Raw genomic sequence first — 25,769 nt, forward strand, 5'->3', positions numbered from 1 at the left:
GGCAGTCTAGAATGTGTTCCCGTCGATCCAGCTGTCCTCGAAATAGCCTAGCCCGATCTCATCCTCGTCCAGTTGATGCAGATTATCCCCAACACTTGCACTCATCCTCCTCATCCTCCCGTTCCTGTTCCCACCTTGCGGAGGTCTCTTCTTCTTCTTCTTCTCCAACAGAGCGTCGATGTCGCGGACCAGGTTGTTCATGCCGTAGTACACGGCGTCTTCCCGTAGGAGATCCAGCTCACGGAAGCCCTGGGGCAGAAGGAGCTTCGACGTCCGGAGATAGTTGAGCACGTGTCTGGAACATAAACGAGAGATATTGATGTGAGGTAAATAACATTATAATCACAATGATGATGATGATGATGAGTGAGTTTATAATTAGTTTTACGCCGCACACAGCAATATTCCAACCATATGGCTGTGGTTTGTAAATAATCGAGTCTGAACCAGACAATCCAGTGATCAACAGCATGAGCATCGATCTATGCAATTGGGATGTGTCAACCAAGTCAGTGAGCCCGACCACGTGATCTCGTAAGTCGCCTCTTACGCTAAGCATGGGTTTACTCCGGCTTCAGCAACAGTCCAGCTGTATGAATGCCGTCTGTAAAAGATCGAGTCCGGACCAGGCAAGCCAGTGACTGACACCATGAGCATCGATCTATGTCACTGTGATACGATGACCTCCATCAGCCATGTTAGGGAGACAATGGCGATAAATAAGATGGTGATGGTTACCGATGAAATTGTTCTCAAATCCGAGCCGACCTCTTGAAGATCCGGGTTAGAATTGATCTTCAGCAACCAATGATTGTCGGAAGAGGCGACTAACGGGTGGACAGGCCCGCTGACACGGTTGCCACATATCATCGTATCCCAATTGTGTAAATCGATGTTCATGCTGTTGATCACCGGAGTGTCTGGTCATGACTCGATTATTTACAGACCGCCGCCATATGGCTGGAATGGCAGAAAAAGTTAAAATCAGAACCAGTGCCACCACGTACGTCAGTTAAAATCAGAACCAGTGCCATCGCGTACGTCAGATAAAATCAGAACTATTGAGATCATGTACGTCACTTAAAATCAGAACCAGTGCCATCACGTACGTCAGTTAACATCAGAACCAGTGAGATCACGTACGTCAGGTAACATCAGAACCAGTGAGATCACGTACGTCAGGTAACATCAGAACCAGTGAGATCACGTACGTCAGGTAACATCAGAACCAGTGCCATCACGTACGTCAGGTAACATCAGAACCAGTGAGATCACGTACGTCAGACAAAATCAGAACCAGTGAGATCACGTACGTCAGACAAAATCAGAACCAGTGTCATAACGTACGTCAGACAAAATCAGAACCAGTGAGATCACGTACGTCAGGTAACATCAGAACCAGTGCCATCACGTAAGTCAGGTAACATCAGAACCAGTGCCATCACGTACGTCAGGTAACATCAGAACCAGTGCTATCACGTACGTCAGGTAACATCAGAACCAGTGCCATCACGTACGTCAGGTAACATCAGAACCAGTGAGATCACGTACGTCAGACAAAATCAGAACCAGTGAGATCACGTACGTCAGACAAGATCAGAACCAGTGCCAACACGTACGTAAGTTAAAAGTAGAACCAAATCTCATGCAATATCATCTAAATCGCAACCTTTGCACGTGCGTTGTCATTGCTTATGTCAATATCTAAATCCCCGTATCACGAACGCACCCTTTGAACCCCCATCACATTTACACCTATTCGCAATGATCAGGCGATCGATGGCGTACAGCAAGCGAGCAGATGTTGCCGATGTTCCATCTGGCCCACGCTGCTGTGTATGTCCCAGTATTGGCTCGCATCAGTGTAGACTGAAGGCATGTGTCACATTTGTTTTCACACTGGTATAGTGGTTACAGCGACCGCCCAGAGAGCGGAAGGTTGCGGGTTCGATCCCCTGCCGCGTCATACCAAAAGATGTTAATATACGGGAGTTGTTGGTCCCTGCCTGGCGCTCGGCATTAATAGGTACAACAAGGACTTGTCGGCTCGGAGTCAGTATAATGTGTCTGAGTGGGCTATTCATGCTTAACTGCAGCATGGTATCTCAGTGAGCTAGCACTATTAAACCAGCTTAAGTCTGGGCTAGTACAAGCAGCCACACATACACACGCATGCACGTCGTCATATGAGCGAAATATTTTCAAGTACGACGCTAAACCCCATTTCATCTCACCTTACCTTAAGGTGGTGACTGATTTGGATTTTCAGTGGTCCATCCATGACATTTTCGCACGGTTTTTTTGCAATTAATGCCCAGAGGAATCCGTTTCCGCGAGTGAGTGAGTGAGTGAGTTTAGTATTACGCCGCACTCAGCAATATTCCAGCTATATGGCGGAGGTCTGTAAATAATCGAGTCTGGACCAGATATTCCAGTGATCAACAGCATGAGCATCGATCAACGCAATTTGGAACCGATGACATGTGTCAACCAAGTCAGCGAGCCTGACCATACGATCCCGTTAGTCGCCTCTTACAAGTATGGGTTACTGAAAATCAACATTCTAACCCGGACCTTCACGGGCCGTTTCCGCGACTGATTATACTCTGGTGGTTTCGTTTGCTTTGTAGTACAGTATAACTCGTGAAGCACCTGATGTACTCTCGATACACTCGATACACCCATCATGAGAATCGAAAGAGAACCTCAGGGAGTGAGTGTAGTTTAACGCCGCTTTTAGCAATATTCCGGCAATATCACGCAGGGGGAGACCAGAAGTGGGCTTCACACATTGTGCCCTTGTGGGGAATCGAACCCGGATCTTCGGCGTGACGGGCGAATGCTTTAACCTCTAGGCTACCCCACTTACCCCGGGCCACAGTGAAGTTGATTGGACTTTTTACAATTTTAAAATAGGTCAAAACTCAAACACGTCTTGTATTTTAGATTTGTTGTTTCAACAACCAATCACGAGAGGACTGCTATACAGTATTCTCACACTAATAGTCTGTATGTATTTATAACTATCAATAATTAATTATTATAATGTTTAATATTGACACTGTTGTGTTCTGTAATGACTTAGTTTCCCCAATTCATTTGTCCGTGTAATGTCGAATATACAATAAACCAAAGTAGGTTATCACCACTTATTTGTACTGTTTACCCATCTCCTTTTTCTATAAATCCTTAACAGAAAAATACAACTTTTAACTTATTTAAGTCAGATCTTATACATACATGAGTCAACCACAATGTTTTCACAGCATATTTATCTAAACAGAACCACAAAACACAGGGTGAGGTGAGGTGAAATTGGGTATGACGACGTGCATGCGTGATGTGTATCGGCTGCTTTGTACTAGCTGGTTTTATAGTGCTAGCCCAAAACACAGGGGAGGTAGGGTAGCCTAGTGGCTAAAGCGTTCGCTTGTCACTCCGAAGTCACGCCGAAGACACGGGTTCGATTCCTCACATGAGTACAATGTGTGAAGCCCATTTCTGGTGTCGTGATGTTGCTGGAATATTGCAAACTAAAACTAAACTCACTCACTAACCACAAAACACTTCTACAGACATCAGCGACACCTGACGGCTTCATTAGCCAATCAAATGCCACGAAATCGCCCACTTATTATTTGGTCATATTTGTCATTTTAAGCAAGACCGCAGGCTCCTACTGTCGGTTTTTTTAGATTAGAAAACATAAATGTATGGTCAGGTTTCTTTTTTCATTCTTTATTTGTTGTTTATTGACGAGCTATAGGACGAAATCAATAACTGGATCACACAATCAAGTGCTTGTCGTCATGGGCATGCTCAATCCTCACAACACAAATAGGAACAGACATGATCCCCAACTAATTTCGTTCGGTATATGTTCCTTTGGATTACTATGTGTCAGGTTATTGGATTTGCAAGTAATGCAAAAAATAACCTATGTGCGGTTACTGACATATATCCAACTTAATAACCGTGTGCTCTTAGTCGATAGAGTTTGTGGTCGTGGCTTGGTAATTAGGTCAACGAATAACGGGAAATTAAGCCGAGTCATATATCATGTACGATTGATGGTGTTATAGTGAAGGTGGTATAATGAGGATGTAAAGGATGAGCAATTTTCGATGCTGAAATAAATGTGAGATAAAGTGACACAAATGTAAACTACCTTTTAAACGAACAGTCTTAAAACGAACAGACAAATATAACGAATTTAACCACATATTGCGTAAGCGTTTGCTCGTCACGCCAAAGACCCGGGTTCGAATCCCCACATGGGTACAACGTGTGAAGCCCATTTCTGGTGTCCCCCGCCGTGATGCTGCTGGAATATTGCTAAAGCGGCGTAAAGCCAAACTCAGTCAGTGTGACATGTTGCGTATAACGACATACGGTTATAACGAACTGGAATTAGAGGTTCATTTTGCGTTCGACATAACTAGTTTACTGTATGTTTTCACGGAGAGGCCAGAGAGCCTAGTGGCGTTCGCTCGTCACGCCGAATACTCGGGTTCGATTCCCGTCATTGGTATAGTGTCAGGAGAATTTAAAAAGAGGGGAAAAGAGATGCAGAGAGATACAGTAAGAGAATGAGAAAGAGGGAAAAGATATGCAGTAAGAAAATGAGAAAAAGAGGGAAACGAGATGAAGAGAGATACAGTAAGAGTGCGAAAAGAGGGAAAAGAGATGCAGAAAGAGAATGAAAAAAGAGGGACAAGAGATGAAGAGAGTCATTGGTACAGTGTCTTTAGGCTCTTGTCTGCCCCGCCGTGCACGTGATATTCGTAGAAATTATATAACAACGTATAAACATACCCACACACTCACTTACAACAACATACATATCTCAGCGAGACATTATTATTATTAACATCATTTTATCTTTGCGGTCAACAACTTCTGTGTCCTGTGATGGGACTCCAAACACGGACGGTCTTATCTAAGGTCGGACACCTTGTCCACACTACCAAAGACGTTCACGCCGTGAAGACGCTGGCAAGGTCAACATGTCTTCCGTGGGATGACTCCACGCCGTGTTACATCAGCACAATCTGTCTTAGCCGTGAGCGAGACGTAATTATGAAACCGAAAATTTGCTGATCATATAATTGAGCCGAGAATTTAAAAAATACTATGAAGGATAGATCAAGTCTGTTTTCTCGTGACAGAAGCTTGATAGAGGCTTAATATTGTAATTAATCGTCACCGTTCTTTTCTGCAGCATTAGACTCGAGATTGATGGCGTTACGGCAGTTTATGACGTGGCGTTATGACATTTGCATGACATTATGTGAAAGAAGAATTCATAAATTTAATGATGAAGGTATTTTATATTAACTTCCGTAGTAAAGATACCAACGTCGTCGCCATGAATTAGTCAGAGAAATGAGAGAAAGAGACTGAAAAAGAGGGAAACGGTTAGTAAAGCTAGAGCAAGGGAAGAAAGAGTGAATAACAGAGACAGAGAGGAAGTTGGATTCCCAGAGATGAAGAGAGAGACAGTAAGAGAATGAAAGAAGAGGGGAAAAGAGAGATGCAGTACGAGAATGAGAGAAGGAAAAAGAGATCAAGAGAGATACAGTAAGAGAATGAAAGAAGAGGGGAAAAGAGAGATGCAGTAAGAGAATGAGAGAAGGAAAAAGAGATCAAGAGAGATACAGTAAGAGAACGAAAGAAGAGGGAAAAGGAAATGAAGAGAGATACAGGAAGAAAATGAGGGAAAAGAGATGAACAGAGGTACAGTAAGAGAATGAGAGAAGAGGGAGTGACTGAGTGAGTATAGTTTTACGCCGCCTTTAGCAATATTCTAGCAATATCACGGCGGGGGACACCAGAAACGGGCTTCACACTTTGCTCCCATGTGGGGAATCGAACCCGGTCTTCAGCGTGTCGAGCGGACGCTTTAACCATTAGGCTACCCCACAGCCCCAAGAAAGAAGAGGAAAGAGAGATGAAGAGAGATACAGTAAACATTGAGAGAAGAGGGGAAAGAAATGAAGAGAGACACAGCAAGAGAATGAGAGAAGAGGGACGAGTGATGAAGAGAGAACCAGTCAGAGAATGGAGAAGAGGGGAAAAGAGATAAAGAGAGATACAGTAAGAATGAGAGAAGAGGGAAATGAAATGAAGAAAGACCAAGTTAGAGAATGGGGAAGAGGGAAAGAGATGAAGAGAGATACAGGAAGGGAATGAGAGAAGAGGGAAGAGATGAAGAGAGACACAGGAAGAGAATGGGAGAAGAGGGAAAAGAGAAAGAGCGAGGCAGTGAAAGAAACAGAGTGAGAGAAAGCAAAAGGTCGAGAATGAGCGGGAAGGGTGAATGAGCAATGGGAGTATTTATACAGACACTACCATACTGACAATAGTTAATCAAGGAATACAAAGCTGAAAGTCTACGTAACACCGCAATATTCAAGTTCGAAACGCAGCAAGCTATTCAAACAAGTACATCGCCATCAAACAACCATTGCCAATGTTTCAATCAAACACCAGTAAGCATCGCCATCAAACAGGGTATTGCCATCATGTTTCCAATCAATATCCACCATCAAGTCATCGATATGCAGGGTGACCATATTGCCGATGTGACGTTAAATATTAACTCACTCACTCAAGCAGGGTATCCACCATCAAGCAGGGTATCCACCATCAAGCAGGGTATGTGTGTTTAATTTTGCCTTACAGTTTAGTATGAGGTACATATAATGGGCTTTACACACTGTATCATTGAAGGATCGAACCCGGGACTTCGCCATGACCAGCGATGATTTAGCCACTGGGCTATCACAACATTGTTTTATTAGTACACGACAGGTAAAACGCAAATAAACAAGCATTGTCACTAAGGTGACATAATCCCCGCCGCAAATTATCAAATCAAACTTATAAAGTAATGAAAGTTTAAGATGAAGTTAAATGTCAACAAAAACATGACCAGTCAACCTCTCTTGATATCTTGCTCTTTAGTTGTTCAAACACACACATATTTTCAAGACTGACTTTGACCTTGACATGAATGTCATAGTGTATGAAATATGCAAAACTAGTACTAAAGAAAATGCTTATTGAAAAACATTCAAGGGAGGTCTTGAAAGTTTATGAAGAAAATCCAGTGAACCGTTATTAAAATATCTTACTGACAATTCAGGTTAACATGCTGAAATCTTCAAAGTGTCGTCGTGACCCTAAAAATTATGTTAAGGTCACCACAATTGACTCGGCCCTGGGCCTTCCCTAGATGAAGCTAGCTGTCAAATATGAAGAAAATCCAGTGAATATCCTTTGCGATATATTGATGACTATCTTAACATGCAATTTAACATGCTGAAATCTTCAAAGTGTCTCTGTGACCTTGGAAATTAAGTGAAGGTCACCCAAATCGACTGGGCCCTGCGCCTTCCCTCGATAAAGCTTGGGGTTGAATATGACGAAAATCCAAGAAAAGGGTTCTTGAGATAGCTTAACATGCAGGTAAACATGCTGAAATCTTCAAAGTGTCGCCATGACCTTGAAAATTATGTGAAGGTCACCCAAATCGACTGGGCCCTGCGCCTTCCCTATAGACAAAGCTTGGTATTGAATATGAAGAAAATCCAGTGAACGGTTCTTGAGATAGCTTAACATGCAGGTAAAACGTTAAAGTCCCCTTGTGACCTTGAGATGAAGGTCAAGGTCACCAAACCTGACTTGGGCCTTTCTTATAGTGTGATGAACCTAGGTACCAAATATGAAAAGAATCTAGAGAACGGTTCTTAAGATATTCCAATTCGTACGGACGGACGGACGGAGATACGGACGGACGGACGGACGGAGCCTAATACTATATCCCCGACTTCGCGCTAAACACGCGGCGGGGGATAATACAGTTTATTGCGTACTGGTTAATGGGCTTTAAGGTATACAAGCAAAACCGATCTCGAGTTGACGAGCCCGTACAAAATAACCGACATAAAGGATTTCGTACTTGGTTTCAGCGAGCAAGTACGCTGCTATTAAAATCGCAATATCACAACAATGTGTCGACAAAGGCAGCAGAATGGATTTAGCCATTGGGGAATCGAACCCAGGACGGTTTCAGCCTCTGGGCTACCCCACGCCCCGAAATTTCAGTACAACGCGGTTAGAGAAACATTTTATAGACAATGAATGGTGGGTTGTCCGTGGTGTAAAGTTATTGTTCAGTGTTATTCTGCATCAGTGCCAGCTGCGCATCTGTTACATTTCCATATTCATCATCCCGACACACGGTAGAGACACACCTAGTTATATAGTTAAATGATATCCTCATTGTATACCATATTTAATTTTCTATATCCCAACACATTCAGCGTTTTCTGTCATTATTCTATTCCCTGGCCTTACATGTTGGGCCAACGTTGTGCCCCACGGTCAAAAAATGACGTTGGTCCAACGTTGGCAACAAAGATTGGGCCAACGTAAATGATAACATTGGGACGACTTATAACCAATTAGCACAGAATGTATCTCAGAACTGATTGGGCTGCAATTTTTAGCATCATGGAAACGAGGCTATGGAACCCAATGAATTCCGTGAGTGAGTGAGTGAGTTTAGTTTTACGCCGCACTAAACAATACGATGACATGTGTCAACCAAGTCAGCGAGCCTGACCACCCGATCCCGTTAGTCGCCTCTTACGACAAGCATGGGTTACTGAAGATCCATTCCAACCCGGATCTTCATGGGTCCAATGAATTCAGCGTAAAGTGGGTTTTACAGTTGCGTTAAAGATTATTGCTCTCTCAAAGCTTGTGAATGCACACGTGCGTGATTGCGTGCGCGTGTGTGTGCGTGTTGGCTTGCAAATGTCCCAACTAATGATATCCCACTCTGAGATACCACGCCTTTTCCAACACGGATACCACACTAAGACTACTCTTATCCGACAAGTCGTTGTTTTGTCCCAATATAAAGCCAGGCACCAGGCAGGGCAACAAGTTCCATCTTTTAACGCCTATTGGTGTGACGCGGCCAGGCGATCGAACACCGAGTTTCCCCTCCCCGGTAACACGCCATATCAACAAGGCCACTGAGACGGTGACACCAGTGCTTAGAATACGTGTATGGCGTGAAGATGCGTTCCTCTGGAAAATATAGTTTAGGCTATGAAAGACACCACTATTGTTTTTGGATGTGCAGTAAGACCGTCAAAATCGGCTTTATCCCTTCCACAATATAGACCCAGATTTCTGTCCTCAGTCTCATTGACGTAAGCTCGAAAAGAGATTTTCAAAATATATCAGCATTACCGGTTTTATGAGAATATTCGAGAAGACGTTTTTCCGGGACATGTCGAACAGTAACGGAAGCCATTCGGCGATAACTTATAATCGCAATGTCCTGGACTAGGGCTAATAAGATATACAGCAAATCCTACACCAGGAAATATAACGATTAATTCATTCAGTCCACAGCTCAGGGATATGATATGGATGGGACCTAAGGCTATGTACATGTGTAATTAGCCAGCACAGGTGAAGCGATGATATGACATATATGATATATTGATCAACCACCTGTTTCAGGTGTGTGTTTTGCCGTATATGTGAGGACAAGGACAAGGAAGTATCGCAGATGGTACGGTGTTCGGGTTTGCTTCCCAATATGGTTAAGAGGGCTAGATAATGTGTGAGGAGACTATTCAAAAAGTGTAGTAGGCTAGACATAGTGGCTAGATGAAGTGCAAAGGGGGGAGGGACTAGATAAAAGCGTAAGACGCTAGACATAGTGTACGACGAGGCTAGATGAAGTGCAAAGGGGGCTAGATAAAAGCGTAAGACGCTAGACATAGTGTAAGAAGAGGCTAGATGAAGTCTAAACTGGGGTTCGATAAAGTGTATGAAGGATAGATAAAGTGTAAGAGGAGGCTAGATAAAGTGCAAAGGGGGCTAGATAAAAGCGTAAGATGCTAGACATAGTGTAAGAAGAGGCAGATGAAGTCTAAGTGGGGTTAGATAAAGTGTATGAAGGTTAGTAAAGGTACAAGAGGAGGCTAGATAAAAGTGTAAAATGAGGCTAGACAAAGTGTGAGAAAAGGCTATGTAAACTGTAAGAGGCTGGATGAAAGGAATGGAATAAGCTGTAAAATGGAATAGGCTGGATAAACTGTAAAATGAGGCTAGATATTGTGTAAGAGGAGGCGAGGTAAAGTGTAACAGGGGTCTAGATAAAGCGTAACTGGAGGTAGATACAGTGCAACCGGGGCCTAGATAAAGTGTAACAGGAGGCTAGATAAAGTGTAATAAAGGTCGTTGTTTATTACGCCGCCTTTAGCAATATTCTAGCAATATCACGGCGGGAGACACCAGAAATGGGCTTCACACGTACCTATGTGAGGAATTGAACCCGGGTCTTCGGCGTGACGAGCGGACGCTTTAACCACTAGGCTACCCCGCCGTCCCTGGAAAGCTTAGAACAAGAGCTAAATACCAAACCGCAACGGATTTAACTGAGCACGATTTAGCCCCGAGTTCATACAAACCGCTAGGAAACATATGTTTACTTGGTCAATCAGACGAAGTTCAAACTGTTTGTATCTAAAAGTTGCCTCTCTTGGCGATACCGGAATCCGAGGATGGAGAATTCCGGGTTCAACCCATCTGTATCCTATGTTAAACCCAACTCACCCCATCTATGATTTGTTTCACTAAAGTTCCTAAAACGAGATCAACCACCCGAAAACTGCCGCGGCATTGTGGGGAAGATTATTACGTCGAGACAGACTGGTTTTCCAGATTTCATTGGTTGTTATGGTAACTGGATAGCGTGGGCCGGTATTATGAGCTCCACCACGGGTGTAATAGGTCCAAACTCGACCATGAAAAGATTGACCAGAGTGAGTGAGTGAGTTTAGATTTATGCCGCACTCAGCAATATTCCAGCTATATGGCAGCGGTCTGTAAATAATCGAGCCTGGACCAGACAATCCAGTGATCAACAGCATGAGCATCGATCTGCGCAATTGGGAACCGATGACATGTGTCAACCAAGCCAGCGAGCCTGACCACCCGATCCCGTTAGTCGCCTCTTACGACAAGCATGGGTTACTGAAGGTACATTCTAGCCCGGACCTTCACCTTCAGAAACAAATATTGACTGAGATGTTAAATAACATAAACTGTCAGCTGGCTGTCTGACCGACATTTACTCACTCACTCACTCACTCACTCGCATATACTTTTACACTGGAATGTGATATTGTTTCGTTTCTATCTCACTATTATCAACAGGAATGATAGATAATTTGTGGAATCCAATCAAACGGAATAGGAATGAAAAATGGAAGCCACCATATGGCGATTTTGCGTGATGTTAACAAAATTCTGTGTCAGCGAAATAGAATAAGGTCAATAACAGGCTCTTTTGTCCTGTTCGCGTATATAGGCGGTATACATTTATCAATAAATATTGCAATATGCAAGCAGATTCCGCTTTAGTGAATATAGCATATGTATTCTCTCCCACTCTCACGAGAAATAGTGTTGGCAACCATCTGCGTCTTTTCGGGTTTAAACGCAGCTGGTCACACGTCATTGTAGCGTGAATCATGAAAACAACGTCACGGACGCCGTTGTTTTGTTGTTGTTTTGTGTTTTTATGGTTTGTTGTTTTCGGTTATTTGTTTTTAATTATGCTTTTTCAAGGCAATGCATCTGTCATGTTTAGAGCGAGTACATTGTGGTGAGAAAGGAACTATTCGAAGGGAGTGAAAATATGATCATGTGTGTTCGAATTCGTGTTTCCTCGTCTGACATATTGAAACTCTCTATCAATCTATCTATCAGTCTACCCAGCTAGATGTATTTCGCCTTTTCCAACAAGTATGGTTTGCTGAACACCAGTCTAACCCGACTTTCGCAGGACCGGTCTTCAGTCAACCATGCTTGTTGTAAAAAGGGACTAACTGGATCAGGTTGTCAGGCTCGCGGTCTTGGTTGACACATGTCATCGTGTCCCAGTTGCGTAGATCGATGCTCATGCTGTTGATCACTGGATTGTCTGGTCCAGGCTCGATTATTTACAGACGGCCGCCATATAGCTGGAATATTGCTGAGTGCGGCGTAAAAGTAAACTTACTCGTGATGTTCATGATGTCAAACATTGTTTGACACTGTTTACACAAGAACCCGTCATACAGTGGATTATGTTCAACATCAAACTAACAAACCCTGACGTGAGTGACCATCTATGCAATGTCGATATTATCATTGTTATTCTAAATTACGTGAATGGTGATGGTCGTATAACATTACAGGAATATTGATGATGAAGACGGTGATTATGATGATGGTGGTGATGATAATGGTGATGAGTGAGTATGTTTTTACGCCGCTTTTAGCAATATTCCAGCAATATCACGACGAGGGACACCAGAAATGAGCTTCCCATATTGTACTCATGTGGGGAATCGAACGGTCTTCAGCGTGACGAGCGAACGCTTTGACCATTAGGCTACCCCACCGCCCCTTCGATGTAACGCTGTATAGGAACAACTCCTGTTTAACCCGAGAACAAGGCTGCTCACACAGACATTAATCAGGTCGAGCTCCATCACTTACCCCAGCACACTCCCTGCCCCAACAAAGAGTCGTAGGGCTGTATCAGTGACGTTGATTGATGCTGATGGTGACGGCAATGTGGGTGAGGATGAGGCCGGAACGCGAGGATTTCATTTGATAATGGGCGCAATAAACGTTTGGGTTGGTTGGTTTCTTGTTTAACGCCGCACTCAGCAATATTCCAGCTGTATGGCGGCGGTCTGTAAATAATCGAGTCTGTACCAGACAATCCAGTGATCAACAGCATGAGCATTGATCTATGCAATTGGGATACGATGTGTCAACCAAGTCAGCGAGCCTGACCACCCGATCCCGTTAGTCGCCCCTTGCGACAACATGGGTTACTGAAGCCCAATTCTAACCCGGATCTTCACGGGTCGTTATTCACAGGAAAGTACTCTGGGTACTTTAAACTTGCATTAATTTGCGTTTTAAATGCGTTTAAAATGGTCAAAGTGTTTGATTCCCGGGTTCGGTCCCTCCCACGGTTTAATTGTGTGTAGCTGGTGTCCCCTGCCGTGAATGTTGCTAAAAGCGGAGTAAAAACGTACTCACTCACATTAACGAGTGAGTGAGTGAGTGAATTTATCTTTATCGTCACATCGGCAATATTTCAACCACATCGTGTCATGAGTGACTGAATATGGTTTAACGCTGCGTTTGGCAATATTGCAGCAGTATCACGGCAGGGCACACCAAAACTGGCTTCACACATTATACCCACTTTGGGGAATCGAATCCAGGTCTTCGGCGTGACGAGCCAACGCTTTAACCACTAGGCTACCCCACCGCCCTCGTGACGAGAGAAAAATACACAGCAACGAAGAGAACGCGGAAGCTTAGCAACAAAATGAAACATAACTTATGGTTTGTTTTACCATGGTAGATATGGGCTTCCAGAGAGTCGCGACGAGATACCCTGAGGCATGGGTGTCTAACATGCACTCATTACAGATGACCTAGTTCTAATAAGATGGATGGTTTCATTCAAAACTTGAGCTTCCTAATGGATATGTCAATGGATATTGGTATCATCGACAACACAAAGACTATTTTATGGAACGCACGGTAAACGTCATATGCACAAATCCATCATGGTGGGGAGCAGTATTAATCCGAGCGTATTACTGCCTGCGACCCTAACCAAACCACCACTATTCTTAATTTGCCAAACATCTAATTATCGACGTCAATTCCGTTTAGAACCTTTATGAAACATTATGCGTACTTGGAACGGTGACGTGGTATGTTTGTTTGTTTTCACGCCGCACTCAGCAATATATATATTCCAGCTGTCTGATGATCTGTAAATGATCGAGTCTGGACCAGACAATCCAGTGATTGAGACCTAATTGAGGGTGTGAGCGGAGGGGGAAGTCGGACCTCGTAAATCTCGTAAGCGGGGAAACAGCTGCACTCGCTAACGAGGTGGAAGTAAATATTGATATAAGTAATCCTCTGCAATGCTGGAGGCGTATCTCGGCGCCCCAGTCACTGTTATGTGTTACCCCGTATGTGACTGTCTAGACAATGTGGACCAGGAGTGAGTATGCTTTTACGCCGCTTTTAGCATTATTCCTGCAACATCACGGCGGGGGACACCAGAAATGGGCTTCACACAATGTACCCATGTGGGGATTCGAAGCCGGGTCTTCGGCGTGACGAGCCAACGCTTTAACCACTAGGCTACCCCACCGCTCCTGGGTGATGATGATGATGATGATGACGGCGACGAAGAAGAAGAAGATGATGATGAGGAGGAGGAGGAGGAGGATTGTACTTGTGATCATTGCTGCGGATGATGATAAGGACATACATATCTGATAGACACACATCATCAGAAATTTAAGAAGAAGCTGATTTATCTTCCATAACATTACCCGCCAGTCTGTTTTCAACAAATCGTGTATCTTGTGAAGCTGTTTGTCAAGTCGATCTTACAGCCTTACCGGTATAAAACCGCGGAGTTAAGCTGCGGTGACTCACGTTACAACAGCAAAAACGAGGTCACCAGCAGGTCGATGCAGAGCGAGTCTGAGCGACCTCTACCGAATACACGTTTCATCTGGATGACGTAACCAAGGCAATATATCATACCACTCACTACAAACACACGTCAGTGTCACGGAGGTTGTTGCGACAATTTGCATAATACTGACAGCGATATGAATGGATGAACGAACATGAATTATCCAACTCGGCATGTGTGGACCGCGATTGATCGGTAAAACTGAAATCAGCGAACGAAGTCTGTGGTCCGACATTTGTGATTCTGATTTTCAGATTGTGGGGAATAATAATAATACAGGAATAATAATAATAATCACCATCATCCCTGTAATTTCATCCCCATCAGCGGCTGCCTAAGATATCTCTGCATGTAATAGTGATGATGATGATCTAAGAGTGATTATGATGACGATGATGATCTAATAGTGACGATGACGATAATGATGACGACGACGACGATGATCTAATAGTGACGATGACGACGACGATGATCTAATAGTGACGACGACGATGATAATGATGACGACGACGATGATGATCTAATAGTGACGATGACGACGACGACGACGATAATGATGACGACGACGATGATTATCTAATAGTGACGATGACGACGACGACGAAGATGATTTTGATGATGATGATGATGATGATGATGACCATCATTTTTTGGTCTTTATGGTTCGGGTGATTGTGATGGTGATTATTATTATCACAATAACTTTAAAGCAGTGTTTCCCTATGTATATTCCACAGAGCATGCGTCTATTCTGGAATAGCACTGGAAACACACTTCATACCCGCATTCCTCTCTCAAACCGTCTGATCTGTCTGTCGTTACAATATCAATTATTAAAATACAATATCAAAATAAGAATTACAGCAGTATGAGAACACACAAAATACCCTCCAAACATTTACCCATGTTGGGATTCGAACCACTGGTTTTGGGCGTGACTAAGCCACATCACCCCTTGACATATGACCACATGAGACCGAAATAGACACTTTTACATGTCTAACCAATACATTTGATATAACTAATGTTCAAGTTTCGGTTTAAATGTAGATATGAAGTGCATGCTTAATTCCAAGTGTTAGCCCAAACCGTCAAATTAGTTTACAAATTAACACATGGCTAACACAAGATTTAAAATATGCTTGCATAAAAATGTGGTTTGTAAAGAAATACAATTTGGAAACTCCGTCAGTAAAAGCAGTAGCCACTACCAAAATTGTTTAACCTTGACGCAGAATTCCTGCCGTTGTATGCAGCTCTCTGTCAACTGATATATTTTTCAAGACTTCATATCTTTTTTTATGCTAATTCCGCACAAGGGACAGCGGGTGCACGTGGTTGTTTTGGTTACTACCTGGTGTCGCCAGAAAATGAAGGACATACTTACGTAAAAGCTAAACGTGTTTCGCTTTCTTAATTTTATTTTAATATTATTTGTGTCAATTTTTACAGCTTTTGTGCAGTAATTTGTGACAGCTGATTTTCTTATCAGTAAATCATGAAGTAAAATCAAACCCGGGTCAGTCGTCAACGCTTAAAAGGCTTCCCCAAATCATAAGTAAAATAAAACATATCAAGCAAAAACTGAAATCATATGGATATCACAAGAATGCCAAATGCCAAAAGTTACTTAATACGACGACGCCACATTTGACTAATTGTCGTAATGTTTTCAAAGAAATAACTTCTCTTCCTAGAAATGGCTTGTGTCGTTCACAGTGGAAATATACAATAGTCGATGAAATTATAAGACATTTTGCTCTCCACAATTTGAATGATTATTGTCCACTGTTTTAAAATTTATTAATTTTGTACCCACATTTGAGTCAGCACCATGAATATTTTAACCTTGAACTTTAGTAGAAATGTTGCATTGTGACCCTTTTGTAGTAGAGCTCCAAGACAGCGGACCTGCTTACTAGTGTTGGGAATTGGTTAAACTCTCATAATTGATGATTGGTTCATTACTACCGATCAATCATCGAAAATAATTGGTTAGCGTCATTTATGCAATTTGTAATGCACATAAAAATAAGGGAAAGAAATGTAGTTCTTTTGGTTGTTTTTTTGCACATTTTCACATCTTTAAAGGATGACAAGTATGTTAGGAACATAAATTTCTTGGTGTCTTAAAGATAAATTCAATCATGACTTGAAACGAGCTTGTAGTGCTTACGAAATGTAACAGACAAAACCAACCATGTGAAAAATATTGTTAATGGAAACAAGTGTTCCAGAATTGTTTGTGTTCGATTATCAGAAATTATGATCGATTGCTTGGTCGTTTAGTCACTACGACCAATCTTCGATTAGTTCAATTAATCGGACCACCACTACTGCTTGCGCACGTGTATGTACGTGTTCCACGAGGACATCCTCTTTAAAGTACACTTGTACTCATATTCTAATGGACATAAACGTAATGTGGTAGATGTTTCATAATTTGATTTAGGTCCGAGTGCTTTAGCGAGAGGTTTCTGTATGTATAAACACGGTGATTATTTCCTTAATGTGTTCGGACAGGGACCAAATGGCCTAGCGCGTCAATAACAGCTTTGAAAGTCAGTCATCGTTTTGGAAATGAAAGGCATTGACAAACGAAGTGTTTACCACATGAATCTTGGCTAAGGTCGATTAGATGAACGCCCCGTTTAGTTTCATGCCAGTGCGTCAGCATAATTGTGGAAGTGAAAACTGATTCCTATCGTTGCTCGTCCTAAGAAGTGAGTGAGTGTGATTTTACGCCACTTTTAGCAATAACAGCAATATCACGGCGGGGGACACCAGAAATGGTCTCCACACATTGTACCCATGTGGGGAATCGAACCCCGGTCTATGGCGTGACGAGCGAACGATTTAGCCACTAGGCTGCCCCCATCGTCCCCCTAAGTCAACAGATGGATCGTGTAGTCGGACAGCGTGACCTGTCCGATTCACGTGTGGATGGTTGCTCATCATATCAGTCACTGAACTGTATGTCCAGATTCCGTTATTTACAGGTTGCTGTACTATGCCTGGAACACTGCTATAGGCCGATGTCCTAATTCGGTGTGTAAAATAGTTTCAAAATTTTGCTAGCCAGTCGGGCTAGCCATGCCTGAAAATAAAATATTATCTGCATGACACGGGTTTCATCATCATGCTGCCAATATGATGAAAATATTTTATCGGATCATAATCTTGCATGATATAAATGTGTATTGTAACTTAACAAGTCGGAGAGTGATATACTTACAAAATGACCCCATGAAAATTCACTAACCAGTCAGGCCAGTGACTGAGGAGATTTACTGGCCTGATTTTGGATTTTTACTAGCCACGGACCAGTGGGCCAATGGCCATTTCGCACACTGAGTCCTAATATATGTTTTAGAGAATCTGAGTTGCGTTGTCTTAATGCTGAGACCAGGATAGGAAACAGGAGAAGACCCAGGAGATTCCAGACCAGACCATGGCTGACAGAGGAAAGGAGGAGGCTGTATGGACATTACACATGACTGATGGTGGAGCTCAGAGTTTAGGACACGCAGCCATTCTTCAACTACCTTAGCGTGGAGCCTGCCATGTTAGATGAGTTGGTGCAGAGAGTGGGACCAATAATACAGAAGCAGGATACATATATGATGAAGGCGCTACCTCTATCCTTGAAGCTAGCCATCACATTGAAATTCCTGGCTTCAGGTGATAGGTGATAGGTTTCACAACGCGATCGTAGCGCTACGACTGTCGTAAGTCTATGTTAAAGTACGATCACATTGGAGCTAAGATCGGATCGCTGAACGGAGCCCAGGGGCCCGTTTCACAACGCGATCGTAGCGCTACGACTGTCGTAAGTGTATGTTAAAGTACGATCACATTAGAGCTAAGATCGGATCGCTGAACGGAGCCAGGGGCCCGTTTCACAACGCGATCGTAGCGCTACGACTGTTGTAAGTGTATGTTAAAGTACGATCACATTGGAGCTAAGATCGGATCGCTGAACGGAGCCCAGGGGCCCGTTTCACAACGCGATCGTAGCGCTACGACTGTCGTAAGTCTATATTAAAGTACGATCACATTAGAGCTAGGATCGGATCGCTGAACGGAGCCCAGGGGCCCGTTTCACAACGCGATCGTAGCGCTACGACTGTCGTAAGTCTATGTTAAAGTACGATCACATTAGAGCTAAGATCGGATCGCTGAACGGAGCCCAGGGGCCCGTTTCACAACGCGATCGTAGCGCTACGACTGTTGTAAGTGTATGTTAAAGTACGATCACATTAGAGCTAAGATCGGATCGCTGAACGGAGCCCAGGGGCCCGTTTCACAACGCGATCGTAGCGCTACGACTGTCGTAAGTCTATGTTAAAGTACGATCACATTAGAGCTAAGATCGGATCGCTGAACGGAGCCCAGGGCCCGTTTCACAACGCGATCGTAGCGCTACGACTGTCGTAAGTCTATGTTAAAGTACGATCACATTAGAGCTAGGATCGGATCGCTGAACGGAGCACAGGGGCCCGTTTCACAACGCGATCGTAGCGCTACGACTGTCGTAAGTGTATGTTAAAGTACGATCACATTAGAGCTAAGATCGGATCGCTGAACGGAGCACAGGGCCCGTTTCACAACGCGATCGTAGCGCTACGACTGTCGTAAGTCTATGTTAAAGTACGATCACATTAGAGCTAAGATCGGATCGTTGAACGGAGCCCAGGGCCCGTTTCACAACGCGATCGTAGCGCTACGGCTGTCGTAAGTGTATGTTAAAGTACGATCACATTAGAGCTAAGATCGCATCGTGGAACCGAGCTCGAACCCATGTCTTTGTAGTCACAGGTCACACGATATGAACTTAATGAGGTCATAAACGGTCAACAGGTGACACCTATTGTGTGGTCAGCACGACCTGTCGCCTTCCTGCCAATCATGTCATGGATCACTGCAAGTTACACCTCTCTGGTTCATCAGATGTCAAACCGTCTGTGAATATACAACCCAGGGATCGACTCTTGATTAATTTCTTCTGCTTCAAATATTTATGTACAGGTGAAATATTTATGAAGAATTAAAAAAATATATTTATTCGGCTCGCGATGTTGCAACTAGACTTGCTGTGAATGCAACCTCTGATTTGGAGGTTGCAGTATAGACTTGTCATTTCTATTGCTTACAACTTCGAGAATGCCTCTTAATTAGTATAGACAGAAACCAGTATCTTTGTCAATAGCAGGGACACTGTAAGTATTTTGCATATTAAACATCCCTGCACTATTATCAACAAAAAGTAAAAAGCAACTTCGTAATCATTCCTCAATTGTGTCGTCTTTTGAAATATCTTTTGAGACAGTATCGTGTTTTGTGACTTTTATTTGGTGACGAAATATCATTTCGGTCACTTCTATGAGTCGTCATGGAACTTGCTACCTGACAATGGCACGAAAGTGTTAGCATTAACGGGGTATCGAGGTGTTTGACGAAAATGTCAAGTTGGACTATACGTAGAGATCGAAATTAAATGCAAAGAAGGCAATGTAGCTATGAACCCGTGAAGACCTGGGTTAGAATTGATCTTCAGTAATCCATGCTTGTCATAAGAGGCGACTAGCGGGATCGGGTGGTCAGGCTCGCTGATTTGGTTGACACATGTCATCGTATCCCAATAGATAGATGCTCATGCTGTTGATCCATGGACTGTCTGGTCCAGACTCGATTATTTACAGATCGCCGCCATGTAGCTGGAATATTGCTGAGTGCGGCCTAAAACTAAACTCAATCAATCAATCAATGAAGTTATGCGGTACCGAGTTGGAATAGTTCCATATAATTATATGTCGAGTTATATGACGTCTTCTATTAAACGGACTTGTCAACTGCAGATTACGCAATGACGTCATGGATAATTCAAACGTAAAGATCTATCGAGATATAATTTTTCGAAAATTATAACGGTCATGTTAAAAGATTCCTCGAGGTCGAGCTAACAGAAGCTGCATTTGTCGCGACATACTGTAACCGAGATCCCTCAGTGTGGAATCAATGCGAAGGAACAGTGTATGTCTGTACGCGCGACTGAATACATTCCAATACATGTACGTATGTATCAGTACGAGACTACAGCTAGTTGCTAGTAAATGTACCTTGTCTTGGAGCGCTGGTTGAATACCCCCGTCAGACCGGGGTGGCTGACACCCGGGTGATATATACCCTGGTTTATACCCGCATGAAGCCGGGGTTACCAAGCATATCGGAATTCGCTCAGCTTTTAAGATGAGGTGAGGTGAAATACGGTATGTCGGAGAGATTTTCATTCAAGCTGAGACATGCTTGTGTAATAGTGCTAGCCCCCTGAGATACAAATACATGGATACCTTGTCCAGATACACTACATAAATTCCAAATCAACTGCTCCGTGTTTTGTCGATGTCATCTTTCGAAACCAGGCAAGGAAACAACAATTACCATTTTTTTAAATATTTTGATTCGAACCACCGACCCATTTTCTGGGCAGACTGACGGACTTAGATTCATATGCTGTGTCTGATTGGAGAGCGCGTGCGCACACGCACAAACGCGGGCGGTGGGTAGCCTAGTGGTTAAAGCGTTTGCTCGTCACGCCGAAGACCGGGTTCGATTCCCCACGTGGGTACAATGTGTCAAGTCCATTTATGGTGTACCCCGCCGTGATATTGCTGGAATATTGCTAAAAGCGTTTTTAAGTCATACTCACTCACGCACTCACGCGCATACTCATGCACGTGGCTATTGAATCAACACCACGGTCACATATACGACAAATCATGTGGGCTCTCTACAGCGGATCACTACACACCATAGGGATGCAACTATGTTTGCTACGAATACAGCCCGTGAAGATTCGGGTTACAATTGGCCTTCAGTAACCCATGCTTGTAAGATGCGACTAACGGGATCGGGTGGTCAGACTCGCTGACTTGTTTGACAACATGTCATCGTATCCCAATTGCGTAGATCGATGCTCATGCTGTTGATCACTGGGTTATCTGGTCTAGACTCGATTATTTACAGACCGACGCCATAAAGCTGGAATATTGCGGCGTAAAACTAAATTTACTCATTACGAATACAATTAAGCGGCGCTGAATACGGTCGATAAGGAAATTAAACGTATGCTGCCCTTATCGTGTTCACACAATTAAATAGGAGTTCTTTTCAATCAGCAGTCAAGGATTATGACGAATAATGGCTTAATGCATAATGCATGGATAAGATTTACGTGGGATATTTTGCGATATATAATCGTCAGATTACAGAACATTCATAAGGGCATCATTTTATTTCTATGTATTTCACCTAGCCATCAAATTCTGAACATTGTTCGCTCGGTCGGGAAAAAAACTTAATAAAGACAAAATTATCCTATTAATGCTCTTGATTCTCATTTATTGTAATTTTTATTACAATTTCTCGCGTTCTTAAGATTTGTGGCAGCGTCTGATTATAAGATAAACATTTTATATGATGACGAAGCGGTTTGGTTTAGAATCCAGTCTAAAATTAGAAGGGTCGGCCGGTCGATGAGAAACTCAAATAAAATGTATGCCCTAATAATTATTGCATGTATAAGTCGAATTTGAATCGCGTGTATGTAGCTATACAAATGAGGAAACGTTTATGAATGAATGAATGAATGATTGAGGAAATGAATGAATGAATGAATGAATGAATGATAGAACCATGATCGATGTTTTGATATACAAATTCACTTCAGCTCAAACTATTTACACTTTACAGGAGGAGTTGAATGAAATTGCATTATTCAATAGTTGTGCTTGTTCACTGTGAATCAAACAGTAATCGGTGATGGTGTCCGGTATGATCCGTCTATCCTACTGGTGTGTTATATCTAAGTTTGCCTGCATTTCGGCGACTGTTTTAAACCTGGTAACAGGTAGATAACGTTTGTAATTTAACGGTCACATCCGTTTTCCAGATGTATACTTTTTTTCGCTCCGTCAATTTGTGATTTTCGATCATTCCTTGCTTTTTCGCCGTACCAGTATAATGATTGACAGATGACAGTGCGTTATGACGTGCCCCAGGGCAGCATCAACCAACAAGATTAAAGATTTATGTGTGCTGGATTACGTATGTCTGATAGGTTTTATTACTGACGTAACGTTTGCGTTCAAATAGTTAAGCTTTTTACACAGTTCATTTGTGCTGTCTGTGCACGTTGAACCAATTTTATATGTTATCGAAATGGGACGTTATATATGTTACTGACATAGCACAGTGTCATCATTGATGTTAATTCATCCATCATTTAAATCTCTGGGTGCGGATAGCAAAATGCTTCTTTTGAGGCATACCGTGGCATCCTTATGTGGGGGGCACAGGTGACCGCCTCCGTGGTGTAGTGGTTAGAGCGTCTGCCCGGAGTGCGGAAGTTCGCGGGTTCGATCCCTGACCGCGTCATACCAAAAGACGTTAAATTATGGTACTTGTTGGTCCCTGCCTGGCGCCCGGCATTAATGGGTACAACAAGGACTGGTCGGCTCGGAGTCAGTATAATGTGTCTAAGAGGGGTATTCATGCTTCACTGCGGCATGGTATCTCAGTGGGCTAGCACTATAAAACCAGCTTAAGTCTGGGCTGGTACAAACAGACACACATACACACGCATGCATGTCGTCATATGAACGAAACATTCTCAAGTAAGACGTTAAAACCCCATGTTCACCTCACCTCACTATAGTCTCTAGAGCGCATGAGCATTTATAATGCGAAAAACATGACAAAACGTGCTTTAAGATATAAACGAATCCTCTTTTGACAGGGATGAATTTTGTTTAATAATTCCATGAAAAACAAACCCCTTATATCATATCAAGTGTATATTCAAACAAGGACATACCTCATTATCCCTATTAAACGTTGGTTAGTATACATGAACACATACTGTAAGTAAACAATCACATGTGGTAGGATTCGAGAATGTGGTTGAATGGAGAACCGTTTGGCTATGCTTTAAAAGATCTACATGCAGGTGGTTACACTAAACACAACCACAAAACACATGTGGGAGGCACTTAGTGTACATCATCGGAGGGTGTGTGGGGTAGCCGGGTGGTTAAAGTGTTTGCTTCTCACACTGAAGACCCAGGTTCGATTCCCCACATGGGTACAATGTGTGAAGCCCATTTCTGGTGTCCCCCGCCGTGATATTGCTGGAATATTGCTAAATGCGGTGTAAAACCAAACTCACTCAGTCATCGGAGGAATGACACTATATGGAGGTACAATTATCGTTTGTCAGTTGTGGTACTGTTGTTGGTTGACACGTACTCCGCAATTGCAATTATTTAATGCTTTGGGCGTGTTTTATACCTGGACGCGTTTATAATTTTTAGTTTGCTTAAAAAAAAGGATGCAATGTTTAGGAGATCTGTGTATAATAAATCAGATTCGGTATTTTTAATTATCACTGAAACGCCCTACTTCAAACAGATGTTCTCACAACGGATAGAAAGCTTGTGTCAACTTTATCATTACACGGTTTAAAGTCACACAAATGCGGAATTAAGTCGTACATCTGTAATCTGTTTTAAAAGCAAGCGTTCCCGCTGAAGTATTCCAGGAAAGCTATTTGTTCGCGTCGGTCTGTAAATCGATTAAAAATATTTGCTCTTCTTATCAGAGTTAAACACAAAATTTGCAATTCATAGTTTTCAGTCAACATCACACACCATGGAGTGGTCCAATTAGCAAGGTGAACCTAAAAATGAAGACAATTTCTACCTCGTTGACATTCCCAGTTGGACACTAGTTTCAATTAAATCAACATTCAGTCATAACAAATGTGTTTTCCGGATGACAAGGTAATTTGTTTACCGACTGCATCACGTGCTGGAGCAGTACACGCTGTCAAACAGGCCAAATCGATAAATTCAGTTGCAACGGACAAGATGTCTGACTTTCTCTACCTACCTGAATACATGGCCGTCTCGGTCAATTACGAAAAATCCCCTATCGTCTCGGTAGCAGTACTGGTTCCCAGTGGCTATTCTCCATAAAACTGTTCCTTGATGCAACGACAGAGTTGATCTTAGCGTCGTGTAAAAGGTGCCCCCGACATTCAAGCGCATCACCTTGTCGTTTGAACGGGACATTTTGTTTTCGTTTTCTTGTCGTCTGCTGTCTGTCGTCTGCTTGGTAATAGCCTTAATTCATGATATCGCAACAGGAATCCGTGGCCCGGGGATGTTCACAGTTGTTCTCACTGGCTATTTGTCGTCTGTAAGGCTGATAGCTGTACATACAAACGCGTGGCTACTTCCAATGATTATGACGCCCTCACAATCCCGATATAGCGGGACAGGTGTCTATAACGGGGAGGGTCTCCACCGATGCGCTGCTCGGCTGTTTCCGTTGATCGATGGAGGGCGGAATAATTAAATATTCATGCTCGGGGCTCAGGTGTTGTATTCATCGGCCCTAAACAGGGATTGCTGTTATACAGGCCATGCGTCATGCATCGCGGACGAGGGAATATGTCAACAGAATTTCTCCACCTAGAACATTAGAGTATCAACACTTACACCACACATTCTTTCAAGGAAAAAGGTATAATTGCCATATTTGGCTTTTTAAAATACGTTTCATGATATCCATAAGCCGACCGCCACCAAAAGTGTTCTGTCTCTTAATATTTCTTCACGACAACCATTTTAAGCACTGTTATACAATGTCCATTTTAGATAATGTTACAGCTCTTCAATGTGGTCAGCATGGCCTTGATCCGGTCACTTCACAACTCGGACACAGGCGGCCAAGGGTAGCAAAGTCGCTTTTTCAGATTACATTCATGAGCGTATAGAATTAATCTCTTAACAACTGGCACCGTAACGACTGAATAATATCAGCAGTTAAACCTGGCCCCGCTTGCACAAATGGACATTAGCGTTACGACGGTTTAACGCCAGTATTAAACTGTGGGTTCAGAACGATCCCCTAAATCCATTAAATTCAGTTATGCATGAGGTTGAACAAAACAATTCTGTTTGGAAAGACTCGACCTTAAGATAATGACGATTTGAAGATTTATCGTGAGTTTCCGACATAATGGCGTATTTCGCACTCGGTCGACATCATCATCATCATCATCATCATCATCATCATCATCATCACATCACACAGTTTTACG

General features: G+C 42.9%; 1 protein-coding gene across 1 annotated transcript; it reads right to left on the reverse strand.

The window, feature by feature from the left end:
• Positions 1-6: 6 nt before the first annotated feature.
• On the reverse strand, positions 7-24,735 carry LOC124260470 (BTB/POZ domain-containing protein KCTD4-like). Its single transcript, XM_046694800.1, has 2 exons — positions 24,554-24,735; positions 7-295 (listed from the first exon to the last, which is right to left on the reverse strand). The coding sequence occupies exons 1-2, from the start codon at positions 24,733-24,735 to the stop codon at positions 7-9; spliced, it is 471 nt and encodes a 156-aa protein (XP_046550756.1).
• Positions 24,736-25,769: the final 1,034 nt, after the last annotated feature.

Source organism: Haliotis rubra, unplaced genomic scaffold, assembly GCF_003918875.1.
Source record: "Haliotis rubra isolate DU_JTF1 unplaced genomic scaffold, ASM391887v1 Scf765, whole genome shotgun sequence".
NCBI classification, from domain to species: Eukaryota; Metazoa; Mollusca; class Gastropoda; order Lepetellida; family Haliotidae; genus Haliotis; species Haliotis rubra.

Coding starts and splice junctions, on each gene's coding strand:
- LOC124260470 (XM_046694800.1), bottom strand. CDS start 24,735: ATGTCCCGTTCAAACGACAAGGTGATGCGCTTGAATGTCGGGGGCACC. Junction 296..24,553: donor CGAGACGGCCATGTATTCAG/GTAGGTAGAGAA, acceptor TTTATGTTCCAG/ACACGTGCTCAACTATCTCC.